The sequence below is a fragment of the Thermochaetoides thermophila genome (genome assembly GCF_000221225.1).
Source record: "Thermochaetoides thermophila DSM 1495 unplaced genomic scaffold scf7180000011814, whole genome shotgun sequence".
NCBI lineage: Eukaryota > Fungi > Ascomycota > Sordariomycetes > Sordariales > Chaetomiaceae > Thermochaetoides > Thermochaetoides thermophila.
The window spans coordinates 933072-948447 of record NW_006383030.1 but is presented as its reverse complement, the minus strand read 5'-3'; the positions used below and the strand labels follow the sequence as shown (position 1 = coordinate 948447).

At 50.1% G+C, this 15376-nt stretch overlaps 2 protein-coding genes across 2 annotated transcripts; both read right to left on the bottom strand.

Moving 5' to 3' along the window:
- Positions 1-9614: 9614 nt before the first annotated feature.
- Positions 9615-10142, bottom strand: CTHT_0012870 (uncharacterized protein; the record flags this gene model as incomplete). The annotated part of the gene is made up of 1 exon (XM_006691741.1): positions 9615-10142. One exon carries the CDS (start codon positions 10140-10142, stop codon positions 9615-9617), a length of 528 nt encoding a protein of 175 aa, XP_006691804.1.
- A 3287-nt stretch (positions 10143-13429) lies between these two features.
- On the bottom strand, positions 13430-14326 carry CTHT_0012860 (uncharacterized protein; the record flags this gene model as incomplete). Its single annotated transcript, XM_006691740.1, has 3 exons — positions 13430-13708; positions 13797-13931; positions 14075-14326. 3 exons carry the CDS (start codon positions 14324-14326, stop codon positions 13430-13432), a joined length of 666 nt encoding a protein of 221 aa, XP_006691803.1.
- Positions 14327-15376: the final 1050 nt, after the last annotated feature.

The following is a 15376-nucleotide window of genomic DNA, read 5'->3' as shown; positions in this document are numbered from 1 at the left end:
ACCACCAATACCTCCCAGGCAGTCGGGGATGGGTTTGTTCTTCAAGCAATATCACGCAAAAGCAACCTTGTAATCTTTCTGGCAGCCTGGCCTGGGCTGCAAAACCCTCCCTGCAGGAACTGGTAGCGGGGGTCCTTGAGGCAGTCAAAACTCGAAAAGACAGTCGAGAGAACGGAGACCAAGCAAGTCACAAGTCACACGGTCTGCTTGTCGTCTGTGCCCCTGGTTGATGGGGCTCATTGAGCATCAGTGTCGAGCATCGAGCATCGAGCCGAACAATACTCAAACGCAGGTATGTATCCGTAATCCGAACAATATTAATATCGTGGCCAAGTGAGACCGCACAGGAATCCGGGATTTCCCCGTTACTTGATGAGAGAAGGTGCAACATCTGCAATGGCTGCAGCAGCAGGCAGATGACGCTGCATCCAGACGCAGCATGGCGGGCGGGAGGCGCAAATGGGCACTGTTGGAGATGAACGCGACCACATCGCAAGTGCCATGGTCGTGGGAAGGGCCGCGTATCTCTGAAGGCCTGCATCTGTACGGATTAGTTGCCTGTAATTTACTCCTTTACACCGCACTGTACGCAACACAGCTGCAAGAAAAGGCGAACAAACTTTGGACTGAGCTCAGCATTTCGATCTCAACTTTAAGTAATCTGCACCGTGGTGAAGGTCAACTAAATCAAGACCGTTCGAAGAAGAGATTAAGTATATATTACATCTTGTAAGCTGAACTGAGATGAGTCAAAGGTCTTCCATCCAAGCCCATCTCAAACGGTATCTTCTGGACGATCGAAGGTTAGGTGAAGTTCCAGAATGACAGCCTATACCGTGCTTGATGACATGCGGATACACTGTGATAGACCAAACCCGCAAAGCTGGTTCAGCTAATCCAAATCGGGCGCCTTTTTATTTCTGTAAGCGGGGCACCAAGCAAGCGGGGGACAGGCTGCCATCGGTTGACCAGGGCTGCGGCCTGGGCTCGACCCCTGCAACGTCAGGGATGAGCGATTCCAGGTTCAGGTCTCGTGGCCTCGGCGTCCGCGCAAGCGATGTTCACCCGCCCAGATGAGAGTCGTCCATCCAGCAGCGACGGTTGCTTGCCCGCCTGCCAGGCACCATGTCTATCCGCAGCGCCAGCAGGCTTAGTTTTTTTTTTTTTTTTTTTTTTTTTTTTTTGCATCATATTGCCTCTTTGTTGCTTTCCTGGAGGTCGTGACAGGTGGTGGTGTAGGCTCGTAATCCGTATAAGTTCAGGATACTAGTGGCGCAAAAATCCAAGGCCCACAAAGTCAAAAGACATGCTGGCGACCACAAACTGGTAGGATCCACGCCGCAACCCCGTCGAGATTCGGGGCTTTGCTTTTCCAGCCGTTAAGAAAAAGGCGGGCTGAAGGCTCTGTTAGTCTCTTACACTTTCATCCGTAAGCCAAGCTGGTCTGGGCACTGGAAGGGCGGGCACCCGTAGTCTGGATGTTTGGCTTCGTATGTAATGTACATACAATGCGTGTGGGTGCTGGGCAGTGTGGATCTCGATCCCTGCTGCACATCACGAGCTAAAAAATCCTCCCTGGACCCCCAGCATCGCTCGGGACTCGCCCGAGATCACACGGTCTTCCAGACCACCACCGTAGCATTGGGTCGAAATTCTACGCATCACCCCATGCCATCGAGTCCATATACTGGATAGAACACAATATGGATTGCAGGTTATGGATAACCCAGGTTCGTTCGTCGTCTGACATGAAAAACCGCGATACCGCGTATTGATGTTTTGATCAATCCCTTAGTGTAATATCGGGACGATGTAAGCGGTGCCTACCGTGTGGTGTATTCAGAGAGGAAGAGACGTGAGTGTTAGTGAGAGTGCTGAATGACGCCGAGAGCTGAAGTATAGGTCTTCGCACAGAGTACAATGTACATACCTACTTACATTACAGTAAGTACAAGCTGAGCCAAGCACACTTGGGACAAACACAGGACTGGAAGTCTGGATTTGAAAATCTGCTGCCCTGAGATTGTGAGAGAAAGAAAACATCCTTCTCGGGAACTCATGCTTGTACACTATACCGGCCCGGCCTTGCAGTTGTTCACCTCCGGCATTTGAAGTTCGCTTGGCCAACGCTCCGATGCCTCTGATCTTAAACCGTGTGGACGTGCGTCGTGTAAGTATCGAGAGGCAAGCGGATATAACAAAAAGGGTGTCCATTCACTGTGTCAGACTGTCAGCAGCAAACAGGAGGGCAAGCGCTAAAACCCCAACTCCAACAGCTGAAATCTTTAACCAGTCAGGGAGCTTGTTGGGAGTGTACTCGAGTGGAGGCCCATCCCAGGTGGCCAAACTATGCCAGATCTGGACTTGACTGCTTTTGAGCCCTGTTCTTGTACTGCTGTGTGGTTTCTATGGTCACCGATCTCTGCTCTGCGCCCTTTGCCCTTGCGGAATCACGCTAGAGGCACCCCCTCCCTCCTGGATTCGACATGGGACGGCATGCTTGTGGGTGAACTTGGCGCTTTCTCTCCCCCAGAGTGCCGGGGTCCCCATGGCCCCCCTGTCTGTCTTGTCTGTCTGGGGAGGGAAATTATTCAAAGCTTGTTCACCACATCAGCTATCAATTCCCGTCATCAATGTTGAGTTAAACTGTGGGGCAACGTCTGGATTGCGATTCCAGAAAGAAAGCATTAAATCTTGAGGTCACCCACTTCCTGTCAAAGATTGCAATCAAGAGGCGATTTGTTAGTCAAAGGTTCCAACCTTGACTTTATACCTAAGTCGCAAGCCTCGACTTACAAGTGCTTAGCAAATTGTGGAAGACAAGGCTCCAAACGAGGACCTATCCAGCATTTTGTTCAGTTCTATCCTGATCTCCCCCGATTCTCCTTCGACCAGGGCGCGCGGGAAATAGTGCTGTCAAGAGGAGCACATCGCGACATTTATATACTTCTCTGCTAGCTCTGCTTACTTACTACGCTACTGATACAAACTCTCCTTCATTAAAAGCATTGCTGGTGTCGTGGGAAAATTGCATCTCAGCCTGTCATTGAGCACACATTCACAGCCTAGGACTAACTGTTATTTCTTTGCGCCTCTCCTGCTTGTCACTGCATTCAGCACGCAGCAGGCTGTCCAGTGTCTCAAGCAGAAAGGCAATGCACAAGCCGTGCTGTGCAGGACACGACTACTTACCAGCTCCGATCTTCTACCTGTCAGAAACACCAGTCCCTTGAGACGCCCAATTTCCCACACGGCACGGCAAAGACAAGCAGAAAGCGGCAAGACAAGAAGGGCAGAAAAAGAAAAGCTGTGTGGCTCGTAAGCTCACTCTCGCAGGGCTTTCTCAGCTCGTCTTTCAGCCCTCCCGCGCTAGGGTTCACTGCCCAGGACTGGGCCTGGGCCTGACCCAGACTCGGAAAGTAAAGACGCTGGCACTCTCGTCTTGGTCCTCCCCCCCCCCCCTCTCCTCATCTTCACCCCCTCACACCCCTTTGCTGAGAGAGCACAAAGCACGAGGAGGCGCAAACCAAAGAGACCAAAACTTATCCAAGTCCCATACCGACCTACAGTATACCATATTGCTGGCCGGCAACTTAGTCACTCCAACATCTGCGAGCAACGGAACACCTAAACGCCACAACAAGCGCTTCGGCTTGACATTGTCCATCCCACAACCCAAAAGTACCAAGTGAAGAACCAGCCATCAGCCATTGGCGCCGCCCTGCTCCTCGTTCACACACACACACGCACACACACACTCTCTCTCCACAGCTCACACACCACACCCCCTGCCACTGCACCTTCAAGCCTGTACCGACAGGGTTCCCGACCCGAAGGCTCTCAGCATCCAATAATCGGGAGCACCATAAGCTCTGGCCAGTGATCGACACTCCACACCTTGTTCCCGGTCCGCTCCCAAACATCCCCTGCTGTAACATCGTACATACAGGGTCCTCAGCGTCAAAGAGGGCTTGAAAGCATCGAAAAAAGCTCTCTTGCCCCAACTCATCTTTGTGGTGCCCTCTGGAGTCGTAGCTTCAGCCTTTGTTTTCACCTGAAGCCTTGTCTGCACCCATCGTCCTTCTCACCAAACCACAGGCTCTGAGCCTTCCTCGACTTTCAGCCAGCATCCCTCAAAGCGTCCTGGAAGGAGCTGTAAGCTCCGACAAGAAACATCCACTGGACTGCCACGGCGACAAGCTGGGAAACGCTGGACATACCCAAGCGCGCAGTTCTTCGACAGGAAAAAAGACGTCGCTTTACCCCAACAACAACAACAACAACAACAACAACAGCTTATTTGGGCTTTCTCTGCCCACAGTCCGCCAATAACCAGCCAACTGTTGTAGTATGGGCATCCCGAGTTTGGCGACCAACAGACCGGCAGCGACGAGCCTGCCCAACTTCGCGTTGCCGCCGCCAGAGCTACCAAGTACGCGATACCCCAGTCATACTTCCGCAGCAATGCTTGCCAGCCCGAGTGTCGGTGGTTTGGGGGGACAGAAGGCGGTGTCATTCGCGAGTTCTGCCCCTCGTGTGCCCTCCTCGAGTACCTCATTCAGCCCCGTCCCGGTATCTTCCAACGCGAGCACCACCACAACTGTCACCACCTCCAACACTGACACAGCCTTAAATTCCTCAAGAGCCAATGTTCTGACTCCGTCCTCAGGAGCAGCAGTATCCGAAGGTCTCTCATCCACAAGCTCGCACAACACCAGTCCGCAGTCTGCTGTGTCGGGTGGTCCACCCCCCTATTCGAACCACATGACGGGTTCGTGGCCAACCCCCGGAGGAACGACCCTGGGTGGATTTTCGTACAGTAACTCCGGCCCGACGACTGCAAACTCGGGGCCGATTACACAGCCGCCTTATCCTCGAACTCCCTCATATGGAACAGCAACTTCGCCTTCTGTCCAACACTTTCCCGGGCGCATTCCATCTATCACAAATGGTGAAAATCAGCCATCATCACACTCATACCAGGATCAGCCGAGCTTTGCGAGCCCTGTCGGGCATTCAGAGACGGGAACTGTCGGTGGCGGAGTTCCCCCCTTAACTTCACCCGTGAACACACAAGCACCACCAAATCCACAGCCCCTTTTGAACCCACCGAACTCGAGCACTTCAAGACCAGGAGCGTCGGAACAAAGCAACAGCATAGCACCTCTCACATCTCAAGAGGGGAGTTCATACCGTCCGCCCCCCACACCGACCAGCCTTTATCCCCCAACCTCGGCTCCTCAACAAAGTAATTTCCCGCCATACCCTTCACCGGTAACGCAGAATTCGCCAGTCACTTCTCCTACAACGTCGTCTGGGCCCATCCCTCGCTCTCTGCCGTCGATACCGCCCATGGCCCCCCCCTTGACCTATCCAGGAACTCGAAACCACACTGTCCCTCCCCCCATCCCCTCCTACTCGTCTTATGGGACAATTTCTGGGCCTGTACTCAGCAATATCCATCATCCCGGTGCTCCACTCGCCGTTGTAGGCGGGATTCCTCCTGGAATCGGGTACGGACATCACCCGGCCATGCCGCCGCCTCACCCGGCCTTCTATAGCCACCATACAGTCCCCCCTCAACATCCTGATAGAGAAAGGCCATTCAAATGTTCAGAATGCAGCTCAGCCTTCAATAGAAATCATGACCTCAAGAGACACAAAAGGATACACTTGGCAGTTAAGTAAGTGTCCCCCTCCGCCGCCAGAACATCCCTGGGAGCTTCTCTTTAACAAAATAATAGACCCTTTGGCTGTGATTCTTGCGAGAAGCGGTTCAGTAGAAAGGATGCTCTTAAGGTGAGTTTTCTGGCCTCTGCTGGCAATTCTGATCTCTTCCAGATTTTTCTGGTCGAGTATTCCACGCTTCGACTCTATTTTTTTGTTTCCTTTCTTACAAGGCCCCCCCCATTCTTCCCCCAAGACTTTTTAGTCTTCTATCCAATGTTCTTTACCTTTGCTTCTCAATTTTGTCTTGGAACAGCTTTTCTAACAAATCTCTAGCGTCATCGTCTGGTTAAAGGATGCGGCTCAAAAACTGAGGGAACTGCCACAACAAGTGGCAATAACACATCATCCTCGAACCGTGGAGACGATGTCAAGAGAGACCCAAGTCCAAACATGGTCAAAAATGAGTGAGAGTAATACAGACGAATGACAACTTTTAACATGACGAAAACTCAAGCGACAGCTGGGTCACTGTCGGGGTCTTGACCCACAGCACGGAGATCATATTTACCAGTCTTGCTGACACATACAACTCTTTGAACACATTAGATACTCTTCGACCAGTTATTCTGTCTTCATGGTTTGGGTCAGCGGCAATTAGGATTTTTGGGGGGGGGGCGCGGGACAGTTTAAATGGAGACCAGATATTCTCAACAAACAGGCAAGGACGGATGTGTTCTGGTCGATATCACTCTGTTTCTTTGTTTTATTCACTAAGCTGCGATATTGGTTTGGTCAAATTTTTTTTTTGTATGGATATTGGCTAGTTTTTGGATAGGGGTTACGGGACGTGTCTCAGGTTATCGGATACCATTAAACACAAGAGGAACTCCACCTGGACCGGTATATATACATTAATACAAATCTAATCGTGATACGTCTCCCAATTTTCGATTTCTTGTTTCGTCTCTCTTCTTCCTCCGGGCTTCTCTTTCCTTTCTTCCATTCTTCATTTCTTTTTTCATTCCTTCTTTTCCTTATTCCTCTTATTCTGCTCTTTCATATATGTATATTGCAGAAAGTGAGTGCGAACAGGCTGGTAAGTGATACGCCTGCTCACAGTTGATGAAATACTACGCGAACGTAAACAAGACTCATGTTGCGGGCCTGCAGCTCTCAACGGAGGTTGAAGAGCAAAAAATACGGGCGCAGTACGATGAGTTAAAAAATCTGTAGGGCGAACTGTGGTTGTGGAATGGGAGAGACGATCAAAGCTGGAGAGCTTACGGGAACTCAGCAAGTAGAATGATTTACGAGGGATTGGGGCGTCTCACAGATCATAGAACTATAACCACTTCTCAGGGTCACCGCACTGTTCTTCTCGGAAGGAGTCCCTGGGGCGGAAGAATTCCGAAGGGCCTTAAATTTCTCGTAGATTTCAGGGGCTCTTAGAAAATAGATGGATTGTTCGGCGAACCGACTACGGACCTAGTTGAGCTGGTATAACCACAGCCCGGCGGCAATAATGTAGGCCCAACTCTAGAGAGAGCATAAGAAAGCGATAACAATAAACTCATCCTTTTTTCTATCAAGTCATTTCCATTACTTGCTTGTTTTTTTTTTGTTCTTACTTTTTCGTCTCCCTTTTCCTTTACTTGACTTTACAGTGTGCTTACCTCCTGCATTGATTTTACAAATTCACCCCCCCTGTTTTTTCTTTTATGTATGATAAGTCGGAAGTGAGGAAGTAAGGCCAAGGGGAATGGAACAAGCCAAAAGAGCTATAGTGGCCAAAGAGAACAGAAGCATCGGAAGCATCTAAGAAGCAGACCATAGAAGCCAAGGGGGCAAGGCGCCAGAGAGCCAGGGAAGTCAACGGAGGGCTAGGGAATACCTGGAGCCAATGACTGGCGTGCAGCCCTAAACGCCTCGAAACCTCTGATTAATGCGCAACCTTTATATGGATGGCGGCTACTGTTCTATAGGCATTCTAACAGTCATTGTATTTGGCGTCCTCACGCTCGGTAGGACTTTGGGGCCAATATATCATGAAGTGCTGACAAGGAATGATCAAAGTGATAGAGTTATCAGGACATTTGGATTACCTATGTCGGTACGTATGCGATATTTTGAGGTGTGAATGTATGTACTGTTTAATAGACGAAGCGTATCTGAATCGACCCCTCCCTCATTTCTCTGCTTCATTGTGTCTCGAGGTCCACGATGTTTAAGTTTCGCCCATGAATGCGTGAATACGTCGACGTTTTAATAACATGGGGCAGTATATAACGGTGAGTTGAATGGAGGACCGTCTGATTCTCAGGAACCGGCAAGCTTTCCATGACATCAGGGTGTAACTTATTGACTTCATCCCTAATTAGTTAGTCGGTCCTCGAGCGGTGTATCGCTATAATCCGATCAAGTCATCCTGTCCGCTCGGTCATGCCGGATACTTGGAATCCTCGAGGAAAGTCTGATTCTGAGAGTGGGGGGAGCACCAAGGACACGCATCCAGGGTGGGTGTGGTAGGCAAGTTCGCAGATACCCCAAGCTCTTTCTCATAAACTTTCGCTTAACGCGGGAGACCAACAATTTGGGGGCAAGATACCAGAACTTATGAGCCACTAATCTCGCAGACAAACTGCAGCTAAGCCACCCGGATCGGGAATGGGTCAAAAAGCCACGGTCAGCCACGATACCATAGGGGAAGGGTGTAAGCGGACAACCTTTCATGTCATGTAGGAGAGGAACAAGATATTAATCAAAGGAGGGTGTAAGGTTTGCTAACCTTTCTGCACATAATTTGGCTCTGATTCAGCTTCTCGACGAACCGCACCAAGTCTCTGTCCTTGTTCAACGTCTAACAAAGAACGCTAACCATAGCCAAGCCGTCTTACGACCCCAAATTTCTCATCTCATTTTTTTCATTGACAACATTATGCACCATGGCCTCAGAACGTTCAGCGTTTCGCTGGTTGCATGCCAGTCATTGGCTCCAGGTATGCCCGGGCCCTCCGTTGACTTCCCTGGCTCTCTGGCACCTTGCCCCCTTGGCTTTTTCCATGGTCTGCTTCTTAGATGCTTCCGATGCTTCTATTCTCTTTGGCCACTATAGCTCTTGTAACCTGTTCCATTCCCCTTGGCCTCACTTCCTTACTTCTGACCTATCTTCTCTACCGTTCAAATAAGACTGGGTAAAAACTGTGTTCATCTTCTTTTTTCTTTGGCCCTTTCCTACCTCCCTCCTACCCCTTTTTTATTTTCCTTCTTACCCTCTTTTCTCCTTTCCATATTTTTTGTGTGCTTCTTTTCTTTATCTTTTCAGATGCTTTTCTTTCCTTTCACCCGTTACCTCAGTTTCCTCCTTTCTAATTTCCCCTACTGGTTCAATTAGATTTCGGGTGTTGTTTCGGCTTTTGTGCTGTTAGGGGCTTAAAGCTATGATACGAAGAGACTATGTGCCCAGTTGAAAGGAACATTATTGGGTGTATAAATCGGACACTTGGGTGTAGTTCCAGTACATACTTGCAAGCGCTCAATGTGTTCACCAAGAATCACTGTGACCTTATAGAACGTTCATATGTTGATAAAGAACCATGGATCGAAGAGTGCACTATGATCCAGCTCCAGTTGGGTTGTAAACCTAGATTAGTCCCATTCGGCGAGAAATACTACAATCCATACCAACGCCACAACACCAGAGCGAGCTTCTAGTTCGTTGCAATGCCAAGGATATAACCAGGCTTATAAAACCATCCAAAAGCTTACTTTGAAGTCAGAGTTCAATGTTCCCCAACAGGGATATACCTTCCAACAGCCAGACTTCCAAGAAAAGTACCACCAAGCACAGAGAGGAAATAGCCAACATTCATGGACATGACCGCTAACATGCTGTGGCCACAATTAGCCTCGGGTTTTAAATTCAAACTCAAGAGAAGGCGCATAACTCACATCAAGTATCCAACCCCGGCAATTACTGTATCCAACGCTGCCCTTAGGGGGTCAACACTCCATCGCCATGGCTTCTTTTGCATAGTTGATCTATTCGCCACAACCATGACACTCTCCTCAACGCCATTGGCGCTCAGCACCATGGTCATGTGCTTCGCCTTCTCATCACGACTAAGCGCCTCGGCCAGAGGCGCTTTGCCATTGACCACCACATAGCGGCGGTTACGCTCGCGGTCCAGCCAACGTTGCTCCTGCCAGGACCGAAAGGCCAGTAATGCTCGAAAGATGGCGGCTAGTGCGATCAGGAAGATGCATGTTGCGGCATAAGTGCCTCTGTTTGAGGGCGTCCAGCGCGTGGAGAATAAGGACGTAGCCATGTCAGTGTGGAAGACAGACATCATGGTCTGGGAGTGGGAAGAAGAACTGCCACTTCCGTGATCCATATGGTCCATAGTCAGGGCGGAGTGTGCGTCGGCTGATGTTGAGTGGCCGTCATGGCGGGGGAATAGTTGATATAGGTCCATGGGTGATAGAGCGCGAAGACTGGTGATGCTAACGTGGTCGAGGAAATTGATGGGATTCAGTATAACTCAACGGAACCGAGTCCAGCAGCGGCGTGTTGTGGTACAGATGCGTTGTCTCTTTACGTCTCTTTTTGGTAGTTTGACCACTGCTGTTTAGCCGTAACGTGGGGTCTTGCACACACAACCGGGCAGTTAAGTAGGTATTGGTTGCTGAGTCGTTCGGTGGTATGCGATCGCGAATAATTCAGATGCTCCCTGCGCAGATTTGGCAACCGGGAGCATACGCAATTATTCCAGGCTGAAACGTCTTTGAGGAAATCAGATATGCCAGCCCAGGTGGCACGGGTTTGAGTGACTTATAAGTAGTATTCCGTATGTGCCGTTGGAGTGAAGCCCTGCCGTTGCGACGCCATATTGCTCATGAGTCCAGCTGCGGCGGGAAGCTGGGAACCCGCGCAAAAACGTGCTCAAATTGTGGGGATGAGCAGGGGAGATGACAGGCCAGCAAATGCATTGAGCTCAATATGCAGAATAGAGAGGTTCTTCATTTGAGCTCAGGCACGAGCACGACAAATGGAAATCTCGATCTTGAGGGCCACTTTCCTATGCTTAGTAGGTTTCCGACGTCCCGGCAGTCTGTTAATCGGCATTTTTAAGCCGACCATCTCGAAACTGTCCTCAGACCCGATGCAAGGCGGCAGACAAAGGGTCTCGAACAGGGTTCAGCAACCCCCCTCCCCCAACGCACAGACCACAAGCCTTTGTTCGTTCTATAACTCTTCTATGTTTCCACATTCTCTATCCTTTCCTCCTTTGCTTTGCTCATGTTTTGTTCGCTACAATATACTCCTGGAGTTATGTGACCCAGCTATCTGTACGGTATTTTGGTCTGTAATCTGTGGAACAAAGACTACCTCTTTGCTTTTCTTGCTCCAAAGTCAGAGAGATAGCGCATCAGCCCCTGACAACTTGCAATAACCCAACTCTCTTCTGAGACCACAAGGTCCCCAAGCTCGTTGAATAACTATCGGCCTTTCCAAACGTACCTATTTCTGGAGTAGTTAGTCGACTGGTTTCATATAAAAGTCCGGGACAGACTCCAATGTTCACGTGACCAAGCAAAAAGAAGAGCTTTAGCAACTTTTTGAGCATAAGGCAGTGGGCAAAAAAAATGACAAGAAAGAGTATCAGCAACAAGTGAGAACTTGGAATTTAAATGCAAACTAATTGAAATAACTGCTACTAGGCCAGAAACAGCAATAATATTGCCATTTGTGTATTTATGTACTCGCGGCTTTGTAATCTTGGTGTGCTCTTGCTACTTTCCTATAGGTTGCGATACGAAACCACTAATTCATGATTGCCAGTGATTTGCTGAATGTCCGAGCAAAATTACGATTATGATCCATCGTAAGATGATAAATTTTTTAGTGTCAATGCTCTTCCTCAAATCCTGCTAAGCAGATGTTGTCTTTGGAGCTGATGAGTTCAAATATGTTGCCTGAGAGCAGTCTTCAGCCTGAAGGAACATAGCATACTACCTTGACCTAAAAGTATGGTTACTCAGTCAGAGCACAAATGTCTCGGGACCGGCTCGAGAACATTGATGCCTCCGAGTCAGATGGTGTTCACAACATTCGTACAGAGCCGATTGACTTGACCTGTATGTCCTCGCTGCAACTCGCATATGCGAAAGTTTCGAATGCGACCGGGAATTGCCCCAACTGAGCAGAATATACAAGGCTACGCCTTGCCAGTAGTTCACATAGAATGTGTATTTTACCTGCTATTTTCAGAGTTTCTTAGTAATGGAATAGGATGTGGACACTAGAAGGCCCGCAAGCTTTAAGATCGCTACCTGCTAAGTTAATTCTAGTTAAAATTGATATAGCTGTTTCATACTAAGAATTTGCGGCTAATTATGCAGCAGTACCATGCTGCCCCGTCGATTTTCCGTCAAGTTCTTGCTAACCTATCTCTTTTATTAACCATGAAATTCTCTAAGATGATCGAATGTGATGCGCACTTCTTTCTTTCTTATCCTCTTCGCTGATCCCTTTTTCCGATCCACCCGCAATAAAGATGAATGCATTTAAAAGACGTGCAGGATCAGAAGGGAGAGGAAGATGATGCAAGAACTTTACCATTCGCCTCTCAGAAGGCTACGAAGTTATCTAATACGGTTATATTGCCTTGCGGCTTGGCTGCCCGTCTGGGTATACGGTAAGCCAAGTTAGGAAGGCGTCTTATACAACGTGTCCCAAAAGACCAAAGAAGGGTTCCGAGGGAAAGGATCAGATTGTTAACGGAACCACTAAGTCGGTAGCGAGAATCCACGGAGGGAATGTTGCAGGTTCGTTACCAAGTCACCCTAGCAGCTAACAATGTAAGGTATTGCCGGGTTAACAAGTAAATGTACTATTTACATGTGACATTCCGCGCTGAGCATTATCCCGACTTCCGGTCCATTGTAGATAACGCAGCAGCGTGTTCTTGCCTGTTGAAGCGAGCAAATTGCTGTCCCAAAGTTGACCTTTCCCTTGCCTTCAGGCAGATATCTCCAAGAGAGTGGAGGACGAAATTCAGAATACGAAGTCATTGTCCAGGCATAATACTGTGCTCTGACCGCTTCTCCAAAGTTAAGAGGCAAAGTTCGCATGAATCACAATCAGTCACCAACATTAGACGCTGTCCTGCCTTCAACATTCGTCGTATGAATTGATCCATAGGTCGTTGACTTCATTTTGCTACCACAATCCCCCCGAGACTCCTGGACAACCTCTCAACCCTTGTTCGGCGCAAACGCCCAAAATAGGCAGTGCCCGAAAATAACCTGCCACCATCTCGACGCCGATAACTGCCCAGTCTCCCAGAAAGAAGTTCAAAGAAACCCTTCAACCCTAACCCTTGGAGAAAGCCTCTTGACCCACCCCAAAGAACCAATATTAAAGGTCGTGCATCACCCAGGACAACCGGAACTCAACAAACCCAGACTTATATACCTAGGTCGTCGTGCTTTGTTCCCGCAGACCAGGCAAAGAGGTGATGTCAACGACAAAAGCTAAGGGGAGATGAACCTTCAGAAATGGTGAAAGAAAAATCAAGAGAAAACGGAATGAGCAGACATCGCCAATCACCAACGCCTGACCATATTAGCCTCGCTGATTCCGAGACCGTCCCCTAAATTATGTCGACCGGAAAATGGCGAAACACAAATGCATTAGTAGTGGGTATTTTTGGCGCACGTGCGGAAGTGTCATATAAGAGATGTCGACGATAGGAGACGATTATGACTGGTGGCCGGCGTGTTGCTGAAGGCTGGACGGTGGCATGTACTGACTGCCACGCTGCTGCTGTTGCACGTAGTTCGAGTACGCAAGTGCTTGCTGTGGGTCCATGCCAACATTTGGCATGTAGCTTGGAGGCATGTGGTTAGGGGGCATAGGTGGCCGGTTAGGCTGGGGAGGGAGATGTGCCGCATTAGCAGGCTCCTCAGGAGCCTCGACGGGATTTGTATCGTCTACGCCATTGTCGCCGGCGGGCGGCTCAGGCGCGTTCAAGCACGCCTGGGGGTTCAAAGTCAGTTGGAAGACGCGTCGCGTAGGGGACGGGAGAGGAAACCGCGTCTTAGGGTCCGGAGTCACAAAGACGTACCTGAATAAGATTCTTGCCCTCGGCCTTGGTGACGAGAGGCTGTAACTTGGGGGTCGTGAAGGTGTAAACGAGGCCGGTTTCCGACACAACGAGAAGCAAAACCTGCGTGCCCGTGAGGACTGACAGCTCGTAGGCCTGATGCGCAACGCATCGCGTTAGCAGTCAGTTCGCATCGTCGAGAACCAACCGCAGCCGCAACGGACGCGCATGACGCGTCTGCAGCGGAGCGCGATGGTTCCTGATGAAAGTGCGCAACGCTCAAAGGGTTTCGGGCTTACCTTCTTCATGATACCCGCCTTGCGCTTCGAGAATGTGATATGGCGACGTGACTTGTCAGCGATGAACTTGATCTCGATCTTGCGACGCTCCCGGCCGCCCTTCTCGCCCTCGTCGTCATCATCATCATCGTTGGTACGCTGACGCTTGACGCCGCGGTTCTCGTTGGCAGGAGCAGTACCATTGCTGACAGTGTGAGACTGATCGAGCTCGTTGGGAGCGGTTTGGTCGTGCTGATCAGTGATGTCGGCCATTGTTCCGATCAGGTATCACGAAATACAAAAAAGGCAAAATGGTGGAGATGCTGTTTTGAGCGTTGTGCCGATGGCCTAGACTGGATCTGGCGTTGAGCGGAGAGGTCGCCTTTTTGTCGCCGGACCTGGTTGGGCGCTGCACTGTATTCAGTTTGGTGTGCCGGCCGAAGAAAGCGAGGATTTTACGTTTAATTTTTATTTTGCTGGGAAGAAGGCAGGCGAATCGACGTGTGACATGCACCGACCACCTTGACCTTGGCTGGCTGTGACCTGAGAATGAGGGCTGCCAGTTGCCGAACAGGGTGCCCGGTGACACGAGAGACGAAACTCCTAGTGAATGAGTGCTCTGTGCTCTGGGCTGGGGCCTGCGGGCTGTGTGCTCTGTTCGCTTTCTCTCCTGAGTTGGCAAGTTGCAAACTGGGGAAGCGAGAAAACCAAAAAAACCACGGGAGTCTGTGGTTTACGGTTTGCGGTTCGGTCTTTTGGTTTTGGAGACACGGATGGATGCCTTTCAGACAAGAGAGGATTCCCTGTAAGGAACGAACAAAGACGTCAAATCGTCAAGTCGCGAGGTGGGCACACCTGGACTGAATGGGTTTGGTGAATGCGGAATGATTGAAAAGAGAATAGCGAGGTGGTGGCATGCAGACTGCGGGCCGCGGCCAGGCAGTTAAAGAAAGGAAGGCGGGGAGTGGCGCCCCCAGCGCCTGCCCAGTCATGCTGCACCGTGCGAGACCGAGGACGCCGGTGGATGGGGCTTGCCAAAAGTGGAGCCATACAGTACCCGTAAACGGCGCTCTGGACGAGGCTCCCTGCGCGATGCCAGCCAGAACCAGGCCCCAGAAAGCGCGACCGTGTTCACTCGCGAGCCAAGCCCACGCGCCCAGCCAGGCCCAGGAATCTCAAGAAACGGCGTTTTCAAACCTCCAACCTCGCCGTCGTCGTCCTGGGAATACAGAACAATTGTTTTACCGCTAGTGCGACTGTGGCTGAAATCACAGTCGTGGCTGCACGGCTTGTGAAACAGCATGGCGACCCTGCAGCTTCTGT